This window comes from Nycticebus coucang, chromosome 5, assembly GCF_027406575.1.
Source record: "Nycticebus coucang isolate mNycCou1 chromosome 5, mNycCou1.pri, whole genome shotgun sequence".
Classification (NCBI taxonomy): domain Eukaryota; kingdom Metazoa; phylum Chordata; class Mammalia; order Primates; family Lorisidae; genus Nycticebus; species Nycticebus coucang.
Window position 1 is genome coordinate 135210695 of NC_069784.1, and position 23089 is coordinate 135233783.

The following is a 23089-nucleotide window of genomic DNA, read 5'->3' on the forward strand; positions in this document are numbered from 1 at the left end:
AATTCCAGACAGAGGAGGCAGGAAGACACCTCTGTAGAAGACTTAGAAACAACTGTTACAAGACACACTCAGTATCACAGTATCAGGATGACAAGGCTAGTTAGTGTACCATAGGAAGGAGACTCCTCGGGGGCGTGGCCCTTGAAGTTTTTCAGATTTTTCACTTAGTGCACACAGAAGGAAAATCGTAAGCACAGCCCCGGATTGTATTCCTCCCGCAGGAAGAAATGTACATCTTCATGGAGTACTGTGACGAGGGCACGCTGGAAGAGGTGTCGAGGCTGGGCCTGCAGGAGCACGTCATTAGGCTGTACTCCAAGCAGATCACCTGCGCGATCAACGTCCTCCACGAGCATGGCATAGTTCACCGTGACATTAAAGGTAATCCCACAGGGGCCTTGCTGCTGTGGGCCAGAGTCACCTGGCATCCAGCATGTAGTAGACGTGCCAAAGACACTTGTTCCCACTCCTACATATGATTTTCTAGATTGAAATACCTTTACTTTAAATGTGCTTTCGTAAAGAATCCTGTGTTAAGGAACAATGTAGAAGTCACGTCACCATCTAATGAAGTCTACCCAGTTTAACATTGTTTTTAGAAAAATCTGTTTCCCAGAAGTGAGGTTTGCCATTTTTTATAAGCTGATCTGGTATACCTGAATACTTACTAGACATCCATGATTAAAACAACCTTTGTCCTGGGTCAAGATTCCTGTTTATTTACATATGAAAGTTGTGAATATGTAAAGGAACAGTAAATCAGAAATGCCTATGTAAGTTATATGTAGAGTAACCTCCAAATTAGAGTTTTGCTAGAGGTTATTTGGTCATGCTGGTTCATTAAAAGTGCTTTCGTCTTCTGGCATGAGGGAAATAACTGTGCTTCTGTCTCAGTTGAGAGAATGTGACTGTGTTGACTGTGGCATTGGCCTTAACCACACTGTGCCCTGGACTTTGGTATTTGGGAGTCTTGGCAATAACTAAAGTGGGGCAGTATTTTTGTGTCTAATTGGCCCTAGACTGAAGAGTTTCAGTCTGCATATATCTGCAGTTAACACAATTCAACACATACACTTAAGAATTGGCCTGACTTCTGACCAGGGCCTGGACCCAGTCTAGGGGCCTGTTCTAGATTACACCAGAGTCTGCCTTGGTTCGAGTGTAAGACATTCTTGCTCCGCAAGGAGCTCACCCACACGTGGCAGTCTGGTTGGCTGCCCTCCTGCCCACCACTCTGCTCTGCAATCTGGGGCTCACTGGTGTTTGCTTCATTTGCTTTTTTTCAGGCCATGCATGCATTGCTCATTTCTGGTCATTCTGCACAAACAACCATATTCCATCTCTGTTCACTGTCACAAAATGCTATCTTCTGTTACAGTCCCGTGGCACAAAGAGAATTTCTCAGAGTCCTTGAATTGGGTTGGCCTACTGGTGTCCTTACCAAATACTTCCTAGTTGGGCATGGCTAAGAGTGAACAATGTAGGGTAGTTCTAGAAGGTCAGGTCCCCACTGTGTTGTCCACTGTGGGATCACCAACTCTGGGCCACTAAGTCACGAGGACTAAACTCTTAGACTTGGCTCATCGTATAGCCGCCTGTCTAACTTGAGTGATTGTGTGTACCAGAGACGTGATGCCAGAAATGGGTGGCTTAGAGCGATAGTGTGTTACGCCCTGTAGCAGAAGGCCGTGCTGCCCTGAGAGATGGGCAGTATACCGGGCTCCAGCTGGACACCACTCGGTCATGTACATTGCTTGTAGAAATGTCTTAAAGTTACAGAAGGTTTGTTTTTAGTCATACTCAAGAAAATCCAAGAGTGGCTGTAGCTCCAACTCTAAAAACCTACAGTCTGTGCAGTAGATCTGTCTCCATGGCACTTCTGTAAAAGAAGCTGCCGAGTGCATACAGCTCCTATTTTTAGGGACTTCCATCACAAACATTGTGTTTTGTATGCAATTTTTTAAAGTGTCCATGTGGGTTTTTTTTTTTTAACTTTAGTTCCCAAACCTGCCTGTTGCCGGAGGGGAAGCCGTCTCCCATGGGAGTGAAGTTAACAGGGTGGGAAGCCGTATTCTCACTATTGAGTCTTTCTAGGATGCAGGGCTTTCAAGGTCACAGCCACCCTCTGCACTCTTCCTACTCTCACTCCTTGTGCTGCTTCTCTTGCTTCTTTTTCTTCTCCTTTTCTTCTTCTTTGCCGCCGCCCTTTGATGTGTGCCTTGACCTCTTGCCTGTGTCACTCTGAGAGTCTGAGCTGTCAGAGTCAGATGACTTCCTGTCTCTATGTTTCTTTTTCTTCTTTTCTTTCTTTCTTTTTCTGGAAGAATTTTTCATGGGGTCAGCTTCTCAAACTCTGCTGACTTTGCTTCTTCCTCCTCTTCTTCCTCATCAGGTATCAGAGAGTATTTGGTCCCACCCGGCTGCATGAAGCAGCTCTTTTGCAAAGTGGCCTTTACAACCACACTTCTGCAGGTGGTGTTCAGGACAGCCCCGAGGGTGATCTTCTGCCCACTGTAATCCTGGAAGGAACGCCGCCTCCTCTCTTCTTGCTCAGTGATAACATTGTTGGGGTCGAGGTCTTTCCTAGTCCTTTGGTTAACAACTTTCATGGACAGGGATACTTTTATTCTATCATTTTTCATCTTGCTTCCGACAACCTGGGATTTTGATAAAGGCTCCATAGTCTGTCACCATAGCAACCTCTCCTTGGAAAATAATGTAGAGGGCAGGCGAGTTTTCCATGGTCTTGGGCCTTCCTGAATTCATCCTTAATGTTCTATGGCTCCTCCATTTCTCTTCTACTAAAACTAATTCAAGTGTCGCAGCCTCAGCTCCAAGATACCCAGCTGCAGCATCGCGCGAAACGCCGTCCATGTGGGTTTTTATTGTTAGAATTTGTGTATTTCAGTTTAGAGTTTACGAGTCAAAGCTACCTGCACTGATGTTGAAATGTCTTTCTTTGTATTGACTTTTGTGAATAAGGCTCACAAATGTTTTTGTGATTGTATTTTATTAGTAGTTCCCTAAACTTTTATGTTAGCTTGTGAGTGACGTGCCTGTAATTTAGGTCACCATGTGAGCTTGACAGTGCTTGCGTTGGATTTCGGAGGCTTTTAACCGCTGCTCATTTCTTGTTAGGTGCCAATATCTTCCTTACCTCATCTGGACTGATCAAACTGGGAGATTTTGGATGCTCAGTAAAGCTTAAAAACAATGCTCAGACCATGCCCGGTGAAGTAAATAGCACGCTGGGGACAGCAGGTAGGGACCAGTCTAATCAGCCTCTGCACTCTAACTCATCACAGTGTGCTTGGTACGCGGGCCCGACCTTCCTATCTGTCGGTGGGGACTTGGAGGGCAGGGAGAGGCTCCCAGTCACAAAGAACTGCTGCCCCTCAGACTTGGGCTCCCCCTGAGCACAGTTGGCAGATGGGTAAATGAAATTTCTCCTTAAAGTTAAAGCCTCTTTTTCTTCTTAGAAAAACTCTTGTTTATATTGATTTTATTAAGACTAATTCTAGTCCTATTACACTGTGGTTAAATGGCACTTATTTGTTTTGATAATTCAGTGTCATAAAATTTTGCCTCTTCTTTTGCAGTTTAAATTTCTTATTTTAATAGGGAATACAATTTATTTGAAAATGTGCACATTCAAAAATTGTTTTTTAAAAGAGAGTTTTCTTTTAAAAGAGAATTTGTCCTCTAGAAAGTCCATTCAATAAGTAGATTTGAAATACCTATTTGCAAGTTTTTGATATTTCCTATTATGTAACTCAGGGATAGAATATTATAAGTATCAATTTATTGCTTGGCTCTACTAATACATGGTCTGTGTTTAATTACTAATGACTTGTACCTGTGACTTTTATAGCATACATGGCACCTGAAGTCATCACTCGTGCTAAAGGAGAAGGCCATGGGAGAGCAGCTGACATCTGGAGTCTGGGGTGTGTTGTCATAGAGATGGTAACTGGGAAGGTAAGCAGAGCCCATACCTGGAGGAGGAACTCAGGAGGGCACTGTACATTGGTAGGACAGTGACTATGGTTTGACTGTTATCAGCACTTTGGACACATTTTCTGGTAAATGGGCATCATGTTTAAAGGCACAAATGTGACTTCTCAAAAGGTAACATTAAGAGTAAGACAGCTGACAAACTATGAACCCAGCAGTTAGAAGCATGGGCCAGAGAGAATTCTTACCAGTGAATTTAAAGAGGCCTACCTTGAATTACAGCACAGAGAAGCAAGTTTGAAAACTTAGGTCACACAAGGCCTGCACATAGATACTAGTAGCAGCTTTAGCATAACTGCCAAAGCTGGGAAGCAACCAAGATGGACAAACAGCTGCACCCACACAAAGCAGCATTACTCGGTGGTAAAGAGGAATGTGGCGTAGAGCCACAGAAGACGTGGAGGAACCTGAAATGCCCATGGCCAAGTGAGGAAAGATAGGGTTACATACCATGAGTCCATCTGCGTGACCTCTGGAAGAGGCAAAACCATTGGGATGGTAAAAAGATCACTGGTTGCCAGGGTTTGGGGTGTCAGGGATGGATAGGTGGGGCACAGGGGATTTGTAGGGCAGTGATGGTCGACACCCGTACATACGTGAATGTCGAGACCCATGGAGCGCACAGCACAACGGACCCTGATGAGCCTTTGTTACAGTGATGTGTCGGCACTGGCTCAGCCTGTAGCAAGAGGATCCCACCAATGCCAGGGAGAGAGAATACCATAGAGGAAACGGGGCAGTGGGAGGAAGAGGGCGTGGGAACTCTGTGCCTTCCAGTTAATGTTTCTATAAATGCAGACCACTCTAAAAAAGTGAAAAGTTGATCGGCCTCACTAATCAGAATTTTATATTTAAAAGTTAAATTTTAGCTTTTACTTAATATGTGAGTGACATTTTAATAATACTTGTGGTTAAGGGGTAAGGAAAAGCAGACGTACTATGGACAGAAATTCAAAATAGTAGAACTGCTCTGGAGAACAATCTAATGTCTCTCAATTTTTTTTTTGTATCAGTTTGTAGGCAGTTTTATTTTTCTTCAGCAATCCTAACTGTCTATTAGAATTTTAAATGTGCTTGCCCATAAACTAAGAAATTTCTGCTTCTGAAAATTTATCCTCTGATGAAGAAGGGGTGTCAGGGATGGGTAGGTGGAGCACAGGGGATTTGTAATGAGACTAATGAGCAAAGATACACACGTACACAAAACATACGGGTTGAGTTATTTACAGCAAAAGTGTTAGGAATCTCTTCAGTGTTACTAATAGGAAATGAGTTAAATTATTAGATAGCTATACCTCATAGGTGCTGAAAACATCACACATAATAAGTGCTCAATAAATATTAGCTAATATTATTTCTGTTAGCATTAAGATAGAAAGCTGGCCATGGTTTCTGGGTTGTTTCAGTCAAACCACATGTAAGAGAAGAGAAAGTTCTCCCACTGAAGGACACGTACGGCGGTGACCACAGAGCAGCACACAGTCAGAATGCCGCACACGCTTAGCTCTTTATCCTAGGAATCTCTTTTTTGGTACATTTGTAATATAATAGTCTAAACTTTGCATTAATGGAATTTTTGGTTTTTAGCAACATTGCATATTAAACGTACGTGTAAGAGAACTGTCTGGCTTGTATGTTTATGTCATCCTATGTATTCCATTGCATGACGTGGCTTCTAGATAAGGCTGGACTAATAGCAGGTCCGAAATAGGGTGGGCAAACTATGTTGGTCTCCTGTTTTTTTTTTTTGTTTTTTTGTTTTCCCAATAAAATTGTATTGGAACAGTCATGCAATCCATTTATATATTGTGTAAGCTGCTCTCTTGCCACCATGAGAGAATTGACTAGTTGTGACAGACCAAACATGGCCCATGAGCCTAAAGTAGTAACTATTTAGCTCTTACAGAACAAATTTGCTGATTTCTTGATGTATATTAATTTTGAGAAACCTAAAAAGAGATTGGCCATTTGCATTTTTTATGGCCATTTAATACTAAAACTTGGGTTTGTTTCCTATCTTTTTAGAGGCCTTGGCATGAGTATGAACACAACTTTCAGATTATGTATAAAGTGGGAATGGGACATAAGCCCCCAATCCCTGAAAGATTAAGCCCTGAAGGAAAGGACTTCCTTTCTCACTGCCTGGAAAGTGACCCAAAGATGAGGTGGACAGCCAGTCAGCTCCTCGACCATTCATTTGTCAAGGTTTGGCAGATTGCTGGATAATCTTCATGTTTAAATATTTTGAGTTCTGTTTGCATCTGGTCTGTGGGGAAATTTGGAAACTTGAAATACTTGTATTTTAAATGGAAAGAAACCTTATTATTATGCTAGACATTTTTCCATGTTTTTTGATTTGGAAAATGTTCATTGAAATTCTGTGTAGTCTATTTTGATGGAGCGTTTGAGATGCACTTGAGACAGTTAAATGGAATTTCAAATGGGTCTGAATGAAAAACACAGTTTTTATTCTCGAGATACAAAGTCTACTTGGAGGGTAGACACATTAGTAGTGACTAATCATTACAGGAGCTGTTCAGATGGTTATGTAGGTTTCTGAGAAGAGGAATTGAATGCAGTCAGGTAGTTTTGGTTGTTATTTTCTCTAGGAAGAGCTACCTAAGCTGTTTGAGAGGTTTTGGCCCAGACAGGAATGGGGGAGGGATACAGCAGGCAAAGGGAAGAGGCAGGGGAACACCCTCCTGGAGGTGACACAGTGTCGAGGAACTCAGGGAAGAGCGACCCATCTGGAGAGCACAGGGTGCACAGTATGGTGACAGAGAAGCTGGAAAATTAAGTAGGAGCAACCTGAAGGAATTTCAGTTTTATTATAAACATGATTTAATGGTGTTCGAGAAAGATCTTTCTGTGGGGAGGCTAGTTAGGAAGCTTCTGTACAGCTAAAGAAATCATTGGTGATGGGTGGCCAGGGTGAATTCTCAGCGATATGAGTTGTTCGAATGGCCCTGGCTGCTCCCTGCTTCGATGTGAAAGTGAAGGACGGGAACAGTTCAGGTGGCTCCCTGGTTTCTGGTTTGCATCAGCAGGCCACAGGCTCCAGGTGACAGCCGGGTGAGAGCAGGTCAAGGGAGATAGATAAAGCTTGAGGTGTATTTAGAACATTTCTTGGGAGATTTCAGATGGGCATTTGAATACATTGAGCTGGCATGCAAGAGGGACTTGGGCTAAGGGACAGATTACAGATACACAAGCGTGCTGGGATAGTCTGTAGAAGGGAAAGGGATCAGAATGGAACCTTGAGGAAACAGCACTGGAGGGCCTGCAGAGGAGCTCGCAGCCAAGGGAGGAGTGGGGTGGCGTTTTTCCTGGTGAGTGGGGTTAAGGACCAAGCAAGTGGATTGTCTGTGGAGATATCAGGAAGTTGTAATTAAGTAACCATTTAGGTCTTAGTTATGAAGTACACAGATGATGTATATTGACCTGAAGTTGTACATAGACATTTAAAAAATCATTTTGAATAGTCCGTTCCCAGACCTGACTTCAGAGCAGTGACTTAGCACTGCCACTGTTTACTGCGTTTCTCGGGCTCTTGACTCTGCCCAGCACAGACCTGGGAGCATGAGGACGAGCCGATGGGGCCTTCCTGTAAGAATCATGGGCACGTGGGCACGGGCACACCTGCATCTGCACACACTCAGCCCTCTTCTGCTTCCTTACAGGTTTGCACAGATGAAGAATGAAGCTAATCAGTCTGTAGCCTGGTAGTGTACAGACTTGGAAAACTCTCTTAATCACTACTGTATGTAATATTTACATAAAGACTGTGCTGAGAAGCAGTATACGCCTTTTTAACCTTCCACGACTGAAGACTGCACAGGTGACAAGCGTCACTTCTCCTGCTGCTCCTGTTTATCTGATGTGGCACAGGGTCCTCCGGAGGGATGGTGTCCACGAGGTTAAAGAAGCTGCACGTCAAGTGCCATTACTACTGTACACGGACCATCGCCTCTGTCTCCTCTGTTTCTCGCGTGACTGAGAACATGACATCGGTGTAGTGTTTTTGACCTTTCTAGGTTCAAAAGAAGTTGTAGTGTTATCAGGGCATCTGGACCTTATTTTTAATCTCCTGTTTGTCGAGTGCACTGACTGTGAAACCTTACCTTTTTTTGTTGTTGGCAAGCTGCAGGTTTGTTATGCAAAAGGCTGATTAATGAAATTTAAGAAAAAGGTTCTTTTTTCAATAAATGTTTATTTTAGGAAAGCTCAGTAATGGTCTTTTAATGGTTAAGAGTTTATGAGCCAACATAGGATGACACTCGTGTTCCTCAGCAGAAGGCGCTCAGTCAAGTGCGCTGAGGACGGGTGCTGGCTCAGCTGCTCCCGTAGGGTCCAGGGCCTCCTTGCTGCCGGTGAAGGAATGAAACAACACTAATGATGTAAGATAGCCCTTTTAATTGTTTTATATTAACCAGGACATTTATAACAGGTAAAAGTTTAGTCTTACCGCCACATGTTGAGGGCTCGGTTTCTTTTTAAGCCAAGTTGTATAGGTGCTAGGTTAATGTAAATACGGCTGAATTATCTCCTGATAAGAAAGCATCTTTTTCAGAATGTAAGCATTTCAGCAGGTAGCTTTCTAAAAATAGCCCAAATTATATGTCATTGGTGGTGTTCCTTTATTTCTTTTCGCTATTAAATTTTTTTTAAAGATTGACCTTGAAGCTTCCTGAAATCTGTTTGGAGGATCGTTGACCCACTCCTTACACAGTAGCTGACCCTGGGTGAGTAAGTTCTCAAGCAGGTTCTGAATTCACCTGCCTCCAGGACAGTAGATCCCTCAGCCAAGAAAATAATTTCCGGAGAATGTTGGCTTCAAAAAGATTTATTCAACTACTTAGAATTTTGTTTTAAGATTATATTTTTACACAGCCTTTTCAACCGTAATTTACATAATATTTGAAGGGTATAGTTTAGTGATTTCTAAGATAGTTATGGAGTTGTGTAAAATAGAATATTCCTCTTAGAATAGTCCATCACCCCAAAAGAACCTGCATGTCCATTTGGAGTCCCTCACTGCGCTTGCCCCCAGCCTTAGCTGACCACTAAGCTGTTTCCTGTCCCGGTAACCCTGTCTGTTCTGAGCATTTCATATGAATGGAACCTTGCAGGGTGGCCTGCTGCCTCTGGGTGCTCTCACTCTGCTTGTTTCTAAGGCTCACTCAGGCGGGAGCATCAACACGTCCTTCCTCTTTACTGCTGGAGACTGTTCCATTTTGTGGAGCTGCCATGTTTTGTCTGTCCATTTACTAGTTGATAGGTGTTTGGCATGCTTCCACTGTTAATGCTGCTCTGACACGCCCTTGTAAGTTTTTGTGTAAATATCAGTCTTAATGTTCTCAGGAGCAGATTTGCTGGGTCATGTGGTGAATCCACATTCAGCATTTTCAGAAACTTCCAAACTGTTTTCCAAAGTGATGCATCATCCTCTTCTGTTCCCACCAGCAACGCGTGAGGGTTCCAGCTTCTCCATACTTTCTTTCCCTGGTACTTGTTACCATCTTTCTTTTTGACAGTAGCTGTTCTAGTGAATGTCAGGTGGTGGATCATTTTGGTTTGGATTTGCATTTGCCTAATCATGGTAAACATCTTTTCATGTCCTTCTTGACCATTTGTGTATCTTATTTGGTAAAATATTTATTCACATCTCTTGGTGAAATGACTATTCAGACCATTCTAAAATTGGATTATTCATCATCTTATTATTCAATATATTCTGGATATAGGTCTTTTTTTTTTTTTTTGTACGAAAAGTTTTTATTGGCGAGGGAGGGATGCTGCAGAGCAGCACCAAGGAGGGGAGAAAGAGAGGGAGACGAAAGGGAAAGAGGGAGAGGGGGAGAGAGGAGAGACCAAGAGAGACGGGAAGAGAGAGGAGGGGAGAGAGCCTGGATATAGGTCTTTTACTGGATATATGATTTGCAAATTTTTTTTCACCCCATCCTTAGCTTGTCTTTTCATTTTCTTAAGCAGTATCTTTCAAAGGGTAAAAGGTTGTTAAATTTTTTGAAGTCAGGTTTATCAACCTGTTCATTATTGCTTGTGTTTCTGATCTCTTATTTAGGAAATACTGCCTGACTCGAGGCCACAAAGGTTTACACCCAAGTTTTAGTAGTAACATTAGGCCTTAATTTTTATGTATGATACCAGATAAAGATCCAGTTGAGCCAACGTTATTTGTTGAAAAAGATTATTCTTTCTCCACTGAATTGTCCTAGCATCTTCTTCAGAATCAGTTGACCATGAAGGCAAAAATTCATTTCTGGACTTTAATTCTATTCCATACATACAGAGTGAAATGAGGTATTATCTCTTGGGGCACAGTAGCCGTTAAGGTCCGGGGACATGCCTTTATATTGGCGCACTCTGTTTAGGCTTTAAAAGGCTTTACACAGAAATTCAGAATGATTGAGAAGAGCTTCAGCCTGCTGTGGAAGAATGCATTGCTGCTCGTGGGACTTACGTCTGTCCTTTGACTTTTTTTCCTGTTAAAAGGAAGGTCAGCATATTTTTTGAACATGATCAGTTTATTTGTTCCTGACCGTGTGCTGAAGCAGGTAACTCTCTTGTCTTAGTGTGGGGTTAGAGTCACTGTCTTGAAAGCCACTCATACAATGTTGTGATGGAAATTCCCAGGAGATGTACCACTCGAAATGTTTATCCCTGAAGCCTGCCAACTGCGCCTGCTCCCAGCCTCCCCCCATCAGCAGAGGCCCAGGCCTGCCCTCGGGAGCAGGCCCCCTGGGCATGTGCTCCAGTGCCCTGCCATTTTGGCAAGTCAGTTTTTCTCTTGAACCAGCTATTGTCACTTTTCACATATCATTATCATATATCCATCCATTAGAATCATTGTTCCAGTGACTTACTACAAATGTGTCCAGCCTTAGTGGCATTTTCCTGCTCACCTTGCATTTCCTGTCACCTCCCTCCCTAGAAGGGACGGATGGCTGTGGTGCAAACCTCCAGGATGCACTATTAGTGTTGCATTTTATTCTTTACTCATCATCTTCCTCACGTGCCCCTTGCCACTTTAGGGCCATTTTAATTGCCATGCGTTTCTTTTCTTTTGTTGATTGAAGTCGCCCTCATTGTATTATTGATTTCTGCTCTGGGCACCTCATTTTCCCTACACGTGTTTGAATATTGCTATTTCCTCTCCAGGCCCTTCCTTCATCTCTGCTTCCCAAGCTCCTTCTGTGATAGTTTCTAATTTTGAAACAATCTTGGCTTTCCCAGGCCCCATTTCAGTTTGTCAAGTACTCTTGTAAAGAATATATCAGGCTGGGCACGGTGGCTCACCCCTGTAACCCTAGTGCTTTGGGGGGCTGAGGCAGGAGCATCACTTGAGCCCCAGAGTTCAAGGTGCAGTGAGCTGTGCGCTCTGGTCTGGGTGACAGAGCAAGACCCTGCCTCTAAAACAGAAAAAGAAAAAAAAAAAAAAAGATCAGACTGATTGTAACGATCGGTGTTCTGACAGCGGCAGGAGTCGGGCATTCGTGCTGTAGTGTCTAGACCAGGGATTTTCAGGCGGTATGCCACGGCACACTGGGGTACCTCAAGAGGAACTTAGATGTGTCACAAAAATTTTGAAGATCATTCATTAAATTATTTTTGAAGTTCAAAGCACAGTATTTTTTTAACCTGTTTTTGATCAACATAATTTAAGTGTGCTGCAAAAATTTATAGGTTCGAGTGTGTCATAAGATAAAAAAGTTGAAAAACACTAATCTATACTAATGTTAGTGCAGCAAAGCAGACCTGGTCCCTGCCTTCTTGGACTGTGTAGTCTATAGTCAGGGAGACACCGCACCCTCGGCCTCTCTCTCCTGGTGGCTTGTGTGAGAGCTGGCCTGGTGAGGGGATCACGGGGGAGCCCCTGAGGAGAGCCGAACAGGGAGTCCAGGAGCACACGGGACAGGGCGTGTGCACTGAGTGGGGGTGGGCGGGTGGACCGAGCCTGGGCTCACGCTGGGGTGGCAAGAGGGGGTGCTGGGCAAGGGACAGTTGGGAGCTCTGCCCAGATTGATGTTTCATCTAAATTTACTTCCTCCAGTCTCTGTTAAGCTGGGTCTTCTAGTGGTATCCACCACATTACCTTTGTTGAACTTGGCTTTCCAGGCTGTGTTGTTTGCAGTGTTGTGACTTACACACTTTCAGAGTCTGAACTACCCTGTACTAATTTCATCCACTTTCTTTCTCATCATTTGCAAAGATACTGGTTGAATAGCATTCTGAAACTCTATTGATGCCTTTTCTGAATTTTCTAGAATGTTTGGCAAAGACATAGCTAAAACTTAACACTATGGAATACAAGAAGGAAAAGTGACATTTATGTAGTTCATTTATTTTTAAAATGCAAAGGGATTGTTATTTAACAATCTTAATTTTGTATTCATACCACTCACCTCCTTAAAATTCAACAGAACATAAATGCCAGGAGTTTCAAAAGTAGCTAGTTACTGTAACATGTAAAACAAGCTAGTTACTGTAACATGTAAAACAACATGTGTATATGAAAAAAAATTACATGTAAAAGTTGTATGAGTCTTACCCACTGAAAAGCTTTATTAACACAGCCCTCAGAGATGTTTCTAGATACTGAAATGATCTAAGTAGGTGCTTAGTAAATGCTTGTTCACCACTCACGGCCCTAATATGAAACTGGCCCAAGGCTGCAGGCACCAAGGAGGCCTGCCTGGGAGCTGCTGATCCTGAGCAGCTCTGCTCGGTCACTGTTAACACAGGAGCTTCAGAGTCAGGGCTGGCTGTGAAGTCCTTGAGTTTATTTTGATCTAATGGTTCTTCAGAGAAGTTCTTACTTACTTCAGGACAAAGAATCAAAAGACAATTGAAATTCAGTCATCCAGGCTTCGAAATAGCATCCCTCTTCCTATAGTAAAGTGTTTGTGGAGGCCACTCTGCAGAGGCCTGCAGGAGGTTGCGGGCAGGACGGTGGCCCCGGGCCTACGCTTGGGATGATAGACTGATAGCACGCAGACTGTTAGGGTCAAATTTCTGACGTCCTACTGTTCATGACCAAAATAATGGTAATTTCATTTCAGTGGAATACTATGATCAGACACTGCTGCTGATTGGTGACCAGCACTGCAAATGTTGTGGAATGTCCTGGGCCGACAGAGGCAAAACATGCCCCCAGTCCCTGACTCTTCTCTCACGTGTGAGGCCCAGGGCTTTCTGAAGCCATTGTGACAGGACAAGGCCTCAGAACACCTGGAGTGTTTGGTTTTTGTTTAAATTTACTTGAAACTGTAGAAACACCGAGAACCCCAGCCTGGGATGCAGGAGTGGGAGATGCTGAGGGTGTGAACTAGAGAGGTGGGGTGTGACCCTCCTGGGTAGGCGGGAGCTGGGGGGACAGTGCTGACTCGGGGGTCTGTGGTGACCAGGCCCCTCACCTTTCTCACAGGACCCAGTTTTCAGGGCAGAAGGACTGGCCCTTGCACATACTTTTTGCCTGACCCTTTTGTCAATCATGTACATTAAGGATGTGATTGGAGCCCTATTTATCCTGGCCAAAAGGGGAAAAAAAGAAAATTAGTCAAAAAATTGTTTTCCAATTAAAGCTCTGAAGATATTTTTAGGAAAACACCCTGCTGAGCTGAACCGATTTTTCCTTGTCTGCATAGCCACCGTGTGTTTATGGAGGCAGGAGAAATCCAGAAAAGAAGCTCAGCCCTTTGCCTGTGGGATGCTCAGAAACATTGCACGGGACGCCTGAAGGCACCTTCGCCCCAAACACACTGGCCTGAAGTCCCTAGGTGGCTCCCCGGCCGGGCAAAGGGTGACGGAGTCTGAGGCGGCGATGCGGCTCTCTGCTGTGTGCCCTCGTGGACAGAGCAGGGTGTCTGCAGAGACTTTGTCCGTGAGCCTGGGACAGCCAGCTCATGCCCCCAGACCTAGACACACTCTCAGCTGGGGAAGTCCTGGTCTCTGCTCCAGCAGAACCATTTTTTGTTGCGAGAGTACTTATCAGAACATCAGCAGGCCAGCTGGTCTCGGTCGGCGTCACCTGTCCTCATCTTGGTTTTTCCTCGGCCTCCTGCCAAGGCACGAAGACTGGAGGCACGAGAAAGTGTGGTGATGCCCTTACGCTTGCTCTATTTTGTTCTCTGTAAACAGCACTTAAGAAACACTTTAAGGCATTATAAAACACGGCTGCCAGTGGAGGGAGACACGTGCCCAGCAGGCGGCCGAGGGAACCTGCATACAGTGACTGGGAGGTTCACGCTCTGGCAGGTAGCTCCCTGGACGCTCCGAGACAGGGTGCAGTGGTCTACAGCTATGGCAGAGGCAGGTGGAATCGTGGCCTTCCTTGCTTTGTCACTCTTAAACACAAAGGGCAGGTCATGGTGCCACTAAATATTTCTCCATACAATCTGTGGCCCTTCAAAAAACCTGCTAAACCCACAGTCTGTTTTTCTCATTTTATCTTTAACCTAATGAAATATGAACAGTCTAGACCAGTGCTCTAGAAAAAGTTGGCTGAAGGTTTTTGTTTTGAGCAGGAGTAGGTACCAGACACTTCTCCCTAGTACTTTTCTCAGCACTTCTGTCTGTATGTGTATGTTCCCAAGCCTGTGCAGAGCCCCTTCTGTTTTGCCGAGGGACCAGACAGACCACTGCTGGGGAAGTGACCAGACACTGCCGGGCACTTTTTATATCAATCACATCAGTGATCCCAAATTTTGGCTGGACAATGATTATCACTGGATTTTACGTTTAAATCACAGTCTTTAGTGTCACTTACAAACACATCACAAGACCTTACGTGTATGTAGAGAATACAGCAGTGAAGAGGTGGTCTGGTCCTGTTGTGCGGTCCCTGAAAATGTGTTTTATCTGTGACAGTGGACAGGGCAGTAGGTCCATCACACAGAGCCGCGGTGCCTCCACACGCAGGTGAATGCGTTACAGTCCATCTGCTTCCCCCAGGCTTCAAGCTGCAACTGCCAGATGATTGATGATTTTTAATAAGGCATGTTTGGGGCCTGGGTTCCTAGCATTTCATTGGATTCCTGCCTTCAGGAACATAAAAGAATTCTGATGACAGTGACAGAACTGAATGACTAGGACATGCCCTTAATACCTAGAGACAACTCTGCGTTACTCTCCAGACTGTAGTGTTTAGGTTTGTATTTTTCTCTGCCACATTGAGTCACAGAACAGGCTGTAGATAGGTGAGAACTTCTAACGAGATAGAGCTGTGAGACAGGAAATTTAGCGCTGAGGCCATGGTGCTCTGCTTAGGGGACAAGATGCCTAAAACTCCATGGGCTTTTAATTCACAGAAAGACAAATATGCTGGTAGCTGAAATAGTTCTTTGCCGAAGAGACTGTGGTCTCTGTGTGACTGGATCATAGATTTGATGAGAGTGATGAGAGCCTCCAGGGGCACCAGTGCTCGTGTCTGTCATGAAGACAGCAGCGTGGAAGGAAAACCAGGCCCCAGCTGTGCAGTGACACTCTCCTGCACAGAAGGGTCTGGCGGCCAGTGAGGGCGTATCAGGGTCTCCCCCCAACACGCAGCATTCTTGCCTGTGTTCTAAGGCAGTTCCAACGAGAGTGGCACTTCGTTCTTTCCTAGAAATTTCTGCCTGTCCCCCCCAGCCTGGCCCCGAGGCACTGGCAGCAGCCTTTGTTTATTGTGTTTGATACCAGAGCTGATTCAGAAAAAAATTGAATGTGGGCCCCATTTTAAGTCCCACGTGGAAGCAGGGGATGAAAGGATGTTTTTAGAACTTGCATTACCTCTATAGTGAATGGAAGATAGAAAATGACACATTTTTAGTACTGCAGGTAATTTCTGGCATTTTTGGCAAGAGCAACTTTCTAATGCAGGCAGCTTTCTAATCTTTTATCCCCTGCGTGATCAGTGGCCTTAGATTCATAAAATGTGTCTATTTTTACCCTGACGCACCAGGAGGTCGGCATTACCATCCCCATTCTGCAGAGGGGGAAGGTGGAGTCTGGCAGGAAATGGCTTGCCCAGCTCTTACAGCAAGCAGAGGGCAGGGTTCTGTGTAGCCCACATTACAGACACTTCAAGGGTGCCTCCGCAAGGATGGCCCTCATATCCAGGTGTGGGCTCACCGGGGATGCCCACAGATCCTCAGACCACATACCTGCACACAGCCAGGCTGTCCTAAGGCCCCTCTTGCCTTTTCCCAGGTTCTCTGCTCTTTGTGCTTCTGGCCTTATGCATGGTGGACGGCACACTGGCTCTGCCGTGAGAGCCTGTGCTCCGACTCACCTGTCCCACCAGCAAGCCGGGGTGTGTTCCTTTCCTGCAGATTCAATTCATTTGTATCAGAGAAGAACTTCTTTTAGCACTGCTGTAACTCCTCAGCTTATCTAGTTCAGTTGTGCTTGGTAAATACTTGGTGACTAAATGAGCAAACATCTAAAAATATGACTGTAGAATGTGCCTTTCATATGTTCTGCCAGTTTTTGAACAGAACAGTTCATCCCTCTATCACCCCAGCCACGGGGAAGCCATCTCTGTTGGTCTCACGCTCACAGACACCCACAGCTCCAAGTGCCACTGGCACCTCGGCCCAAGATGACAGGGCAGGAGAACTTAATTGTCCTCCTTTGAAAATATCACTTTTTCCTTCTTGTTTTGCATTTGGCCTCTTCTGACTGACCGTCTGCAGAGGTCCTGTCCCTGTCCCTTCCTGCAGAGCCCACTGGAGGTGCCCTTTACTCTTTAGTGGAGGAAATGGGCACCTAGGAACACAGCTGTGCCATCTGCCCCCTTGTGACCTGTCAGAGCAGACCTGGCTCTTTAGTGCTGCAGCTGCACAGTAGGTGCAGGAAAGAGCAAGGTATTTGTATCAGGTGAGCCTGCCCTAGCGAGACCCAGCTTCTATCACTGCTGAGAGGAACAGGGGGTGCGGGCCCATCCCGCACAGCGCTGCCGGGTACCCAGGCTGTGCTTTCATGTTTGCTACGTGCAGGATCAGTTTCTTCAGGGGCTTGATGCCACCTTCAAGACTGCAGGAGACCTCACTGCAGGGAGGCTGAGAACCAGAGTGGCCCTGCAGAGGCCCTGTTACTGTCACACGCTGATGGGCACCTACACCAGTCTGTGTCCTGTGCTGGTGCACCCACCCCTCTGAAGGGTCCCACAGTTCCCTAACCCTCCTGTGCATGGGGCAGAGGGAGGAGCGGAGGGGGAGCATCTGTGTAAATATACACCACAGGTAACCCAGACAAGCACTTTAATTTTTTTTTTCTTTTGAGGCATAATTTAATCATCTTACCTAAAGCACTTTTCACTCTATCTCTGGCAATTGAGGGTTACAGAAAACTCAGCACCAAAGGATAAAAGGGAACACTTGCCCCCTTTGGTCCCCAGCCCTGCCCCCGCTGCAGCCTAAAACATCCTTGAAATGATCACAGAACAGGCTCACCTGTCCTCACAACCACTCACTCACACACACAAAAAGAAAGAAAACCGGAGCCCACTAACGAACGTGGGGTGGGGGGATTTAAGAGCATCCTCCTCCCAGTCCAGCTTTGAGACCAAACTCCATGGCTGGAGAGGCCAAGACTCCCCTCTTCCCAGCAGGGGCTCCCCCAGCCTTTGCCACTGTGTCCGAGGAAGGAGGATATGCAGAGGCCACCAGTTCCCCGAGGTTCCCTTTGGATGGAGAGATGTCCCTGAGTCAGTCATTCTGTTTCTGTTTGCTGTCGAAGTTGCCGTAGGCAGAGCCCTTGTCAATTTCTGTCACTCCAATCATCCACCGAACTCCCATGGAAGCTGCGGAGGTGGGAGAGCAGAGTCAGGAGGAGCTGGGACACTCTGCAGGGTGATTGCCACTGAGACCTGTGAGAGGGTGGCTGCCGGCCAGTCGCATGCAGCAGCTGAGAGCTGGTGAGTTTGGGGTGCCATTTCATAATCCCAGTTTCACGGTCACCCTTGAACATATGTCTAAGTGATGTTAAAACAAACAGAGGAAGGCTGCGGGGGGTGGGGTGGGGGCGGGTTTCATCCTTGGACACTGGAGGTGAATTTGGCAAATATACCAAGCTGTTGACAGGGGCATCTTTAGCAAAGCTTTATAAAGAACATACCAGAAACGCAAGTGCTCAAGTATCTGTTGAGGGCCTACTAAATTACAATGCTGGTTTTGGTGCAAGTGTTAGAGCAGTGAACAAAGCCCCACCTGCCCCCCGACAGCAGCAGTGGCCTGCACTAGACAGCGTGCAGGACCGCCAGGAGGAAGGCCGGGCCAGCACTCAGGAGCTGTAGTTTAAACTGCCGCCTCGGGAATAGGTGGATTTGGTGGGCTCCTTGGCTGCAGGAGCCACGTCTTAACCACCTGGATGTGGCCCCCCCATGTTCATCTGAAGCAGCAGCAGCTTTCTCCAGGACGGCCCTAGCTGCCTTCCGGCTGTCCCACCAGGGCACTGACCAGCCTCTGCAGTAGCACTGGGGTATCCCCGGGCCTGTCTCTGGGGAATGGGGGGTGTTTTCCATACTCTTTATTTCTATACTTTTTCCCCTATAAGGAGTGGGGGGTGTTTTAATTTTTAGCATTAAAATGTATTTTTTAATTTAAAAAATGAGTATAGTGGGGTCTATTTTAGGAGCAAGAGCCAGTTTCCCATTGTAACCATATAGTCTAGAATCGGTTGGTTCTATCAGAAAGGATCAGAGAGCTTTGTGTGCGGTAACATGTCCAGATGATCAGATTAATAGGTGAAAAACCGAATTAAAGAAATTCCGTTTATGTGAATTTATATACACATGTATGTGTGAGACCAGAACAGTGTGCACCAAACTGTCAGTAATGGTGACCTCTGGGTGGGTAGGCTAGCTGGGGAATTTTTTCCTGGTCACTTTCAGTCCTATGCCCTTGATGTTGTTAGGTCTTTTCCAGTGAACGTGTAGTACCTCTGTGTTTCACAAGATAGAGCTGAGATCCGGCCCCTTGAAACAAGCCTCGGGAGAGGACGCCAGTGCCAGGGAGATGGGGCCCCTGCAGGGCCCCTCCCACATCCCCGGGAAGCACAGGCCCCACATGGGGTAACAAGCTGGCGCCACCACACAGCTGCCCACCTCAAAGGCAGGCGGCAGCCTCAGTGCGAAGAAGGGGCAGAAAGAGTTCGAAAATACCGATCAAATAAAGCTGGAGCAGACCAAGGAGAGAACCTCCCCTGAGCACCTCCCACAGCGTCGGTCTCCCTACAACACAAGGGACTCACACAGACCTCACAGAGGGCAAAGAGCCATGTCTTGGTTCTGTGGGATCCACCAAGTGGCTTTCCTCAGCCGTGTGCAGAGCTGTCTGCAGGGACAGGGAGGGGGGCTCCTCGGAGGAGCTGGGGTGGCATCTGCACCACCACCTGGCAAGGAGTGAGAGGGTGTCCAGCACCAGCCAGAGGCTGGATGAGCAGAGTCGGTGTGGGGGTTTCTGGCCAGAGTGGGGGCCCCTGGGGTCTTTGCACTCTCCTGAAATACAGGTCCCCAGGAGGCGGCAGGCTGCACCTTTTCCTCAGTGGCACAACTGCCTGTGCAGCATTTGTCCCCAGCATGGACTCCACCTGCCCCCCCCACATCAAGGTGTCAGGGCCCACCCTCCCGGCAGCCTGGGTTAGGCACTACTGTCTCCACTGCCAGCCTCTTGTTCCCCACTTACCCACAAAGAAGACGAGGACAAAGCTGGCCAGTGTCAGAGAGGAGCCGCTGCTGACCATGCTGACCAGGAACTGGAGGAACGGGCAGAGCAGCAGTGAGGCCCAGAACAGCCAGTTCACCAGCGTCCAGGGCCGCCGCGGGGGCACCAGCGGGCTCCCGGGGAAGGTGCCTGTCCTGTAGTATTCTTCCTGAAAGGCGTCCTGTGGGACACGACAGAACACTGGGCTCAGCGGCGGGTCCTTGAGGGAAGCTTAGGGACACAAGGAGTTCAACTGAAGCGGACTGGTGCAGCACCTTTCAGAAAGTACTCTGTGGGCACCGTGTCTGGCTGCGCCCCTCCCGCAGACACTGTGTGCAGTGCACTGTCAGACGGGCAGCAGCTCCCGCAGCCACAGCCGGTGGGACAGTGAAACAGAAGTGCACGGCAGCTGGCCCTCAGGAGGCCCCAGACTCCTGGGTGGTGTTCAGAGAGGACCTGACCCCAGCACACACTGCCCAGACATTCTGGCCTCTTTACACACAGGTTCATTGTGGTCCCCCACCCACTGCCTGGAGGCTGTGTGGACAATAAGGCTTGGGCACTGCAGGGCATTGCTTATAGGAGGTGACAGGGAAGACTCAGGATCTCGTGTGCCCAGCCCTGGGCGATCAAGTGATTCTTGTGACTATCCAGACAGCCTGGTAAACAGGCTCATGCCCTTGCTTCCTGGAGCAGAGTCTTAGCAGGAGCCATTCAATTCATCCACGTCCCATCCCTCGAGATCTGTAAAGGGTGGGCAGCTGACAGCCAGGAGGGACACCACAGGGCCCAGGAACCTCGACAGCTCAACTGCAGTGGGGCTTGAGGGGGGATGAGGGACAGAGACTGTGGCCTTGAGGATGAGGCCAGGGTGCTGACCTTGACGGAGCAAGCTACAGCCTGCGAGGAGGCCTGGAAGGCCACGGACAGCTGACTTAGCTCTGTGAGAGCGTCGTGTGGCTGATGTGCACAGGACAGAGCATGCCTATGGGCCAGCCAGGCCCCAGCGTGTGACCCTGACTTGGTCTGGCACCGTCCTTGTTCTCTATGGAATCAAGTTTTCTGACAAACAAGCTTCCATATAACTGAAACTTACACCTTAAATGCAGGGTTCTTTCCTTTAACAACTTCAGATAGAAAAGCCCAGCTCCTGGGGGCGTACAAACTTTTTTCTTCTCTGCTGCACATTGGAAGAAGAATTGTTGTCTCGGGCCACATTTAAATTCACAAACACTAACAAATGCTGATAAGCAAAAAAAAAGTCCATGCACGATTTTTTTTGGTATCTGCCACCACAGATAAGTAAAAAAGTCCTCACATAATCCACATATGGCCTGTAGGTTGGACACCTCACTTTCCCCTTCCCCATTCAGGGTGTACTGAGTAACGTGCTTTCTGACCTGTCAGAGTCGTTGTTAAAATCAGTCCACACACCGGCCGCTGTGGGGCCCCAGCCCCTTTGCTGGGCCATTCAGGTGCCTCTGCTATGTCCTGCAGCTTTCCGTAGCTGGTCAACAAGCCTGATCCAAAATGTCACTCACCACGTGACTCTGTCCTCAGATACCAACCACAGGAGCCACCAGGGTTTCTCAGGACATCAGATAATCCAGTGATTGTGGAACCAGTTTTTGTGCCATATAGCTCCACCCTCATGCAGCGAGGGAGACACAGCTGGCCACATAAACGGACAAGTTTTGTACATGAAGATGTGAACAGGGACAGTTATCCACGTGCAAGGGAGGCCCAGAAGAGCGGCACCCAGCTCTGCTGGGGAGAGGACGCCCATCCCCCCTCCCTGCCAGGTGCAGTGACCCTTTCTTAGCCCAGGTTGGGGCCGCTGGGCCCTGGGTACTAGGGGAGGAGGTGAGATTTTTGTGCTTTGTTAAAAAAACAGCTTTCTTGAGGTGTCATTCAAATGCCATGAAACTCACCCATTTTAAAAGGGGGCAGATAGTGTTTTTAAAATTCTTGTCCTCAATGGTCCTGCTAGGGCTTCTCTGTGGTAGTATTACAACATGATGCAAAATGACTTCATTTCAACGTCTAGTGAGAAGAAAAGGCACCCCCTTTTCTAGGAGTCAGCAGGGCTCAGACTTCTGATTAAATCCAAAGTTGTTTTTTTTTTTTAAACTTTCTGATTTATTTAAAAAACCACATCTCACTCCCAGGGAGAGAAGGAAGAAAAGGAAAAAGAGACGAAGAGGAAGGAGGGGAAAGGAAGGACAGAAAGAAAGAACCGGCTTCTCTTGTGTAGCAAGTCAGGCAGGGAGAGGCTCTGGGAAGGGCTCCGCGGCCAGCCCTGCAGCCCACGGGCACCCAGGGCATAATGCAGGGTGTGGGGTGCAAAGTGCTGACCATGGGGCCGAGCCTGCGACTTTCTCACGCAGAGTGATGCCCTTACAGTTGAAGTGAGAAAACCATCGTTGGTTAGAACAACTCTCATCCTTGCTCCTGAAGGCCAGCGCACTTGCAGCCTTGCATCCATCTCACGATGCCACTCTGTGGACACCTCCGACCCGCAAGACAGCCCTGCATGCAGCTCTCTCATTTCATTTCTTTCTTTTTTACCCACCTTATGCCCTGAGCAAAGTGCAGTGGCATCGTGGCTCACTGCAACCTCAGACTCGAGCTGTGGGCGTCCTGCTGCCTCAGCCTCGAGAAGCTGCTGGGATTACAGGTGCTTGCCGTGGCACCCGCTGGGTTTTTCATTTTTGTATGAGTCAGGGTCTCACTCTCACTGGCTAAGTCTCGAACTCCTGAGCTCAAGCAATTCTCCCTCTTCAGCCTCCCACAGTCTCATCCATTTCTTAATTTGCACCATTAATGGCTAAATTCTAATTCCTTCAGCAAACATCAAACTACAACCCAGGGAAGTACTTTAAGTTAGAAATGAAGTGTCAGAATCTGTTCCCCCCACACATTTGAGAAACCACGATGACCATTACGACCTTCCTGGGGAAAGGTGCTTCCAGGAGCAGAGGCTCAGCCTGAGGTTGGGTTCATGCGCAGACTGCGCGAAGTACAAATGGTTTCCCAAAGCCCATGCCCAGCAGGGTCCTGATGCTGACATGTAAGAAATACTGTGCATTTTTCATAAAGCTAAATTCATTCCACTCAAGGAATGGCCGTGCTTTCAGAGATGCCCTTTCTGTGCTAGAGACTGCTGTCAGCTGTAGGTGGTGGCTTTCTTATTGTGCCCTTGCCTGGACCAAAGAAAACGCTGCCACCCCCCCTGCTGGCCGTCCAATCAACCCTCCCATCCTGTACAAACATCACTTGTTCATGACAGTAAAAAGTCTAAGAACGCTGTGCTAAAAACTCAAGTCAAAGTCGATGGAATTGTCTTTTGAAGAGCAGCATACCTCTAACAAGGC

General features: G+C 47.0%; 2 protein-coding genes and 1 pseudogene across 4 annotated transcripts in view; 1 reads left to right on the plus strand and 2 right to left on the minus strand.

Annotated features, from left to right (window-relative positions):
- The window catches only part of MAP3K4 (mitogen-activated protein kinase kinase kinase 4), a 125665-nt gene extending 117429 nt beyond the window's left edge, over nucleotides 1–8236 (plus strand). The window contains 5 exon segments of the mRNA XM_053591437.1: nucleotides 222–381; nucleotides 3139–3261; nucleotides 3872–3978; nucleotides 6040–6219; nucleotides 7695–8236. Coding sequence (XP_053447412.1) covers nucleotides 222–381; nucleotides 3139–3261; nucleotides 3872–3978; nucleotides 6040–6219; nucleotides 7695–7715 — 591 coding nt within the window. The 3' untranslated portion in view covers nucleotides 7716–8236.
- Nucleotides 1848–3124, minus strand: LOC128585983 (zinc finger CCHC domain-containing protein 17-like; annotated as a pseudogene).
- Nucleotides 8237–17258: 9022 nt separating the features above from the next.
- AGPAT4 (1-acylglycerol-3-phosphate O-acyltransferase 4) overlaps nucleotides 17259–23089 on the minus strand; it is a 139625-nt gene continuing 133794 nt past the window's right edge. For all 3 annotated transcript variants that reach the window (XM_053592214.1, XM_053592212.1, XM_053592211.1), the window contains 2 exons: nucleotides 19698–19896; nucleotides 17259–17815 (listed from right to left, as the gene is read on the minus strand). In XM_053592214.1, the coding sequence (XP_053448189.1) occupies nucleotides 17721–17815; nucleotides 19698–19896 (294 nt within the window). In that variant the 3' untranslated portion in view covers nucleotides 17259–17720. The remainder of the gene's footprint in view (nucleotides 17816–19697; nucleotides 19897–23089) is intronic.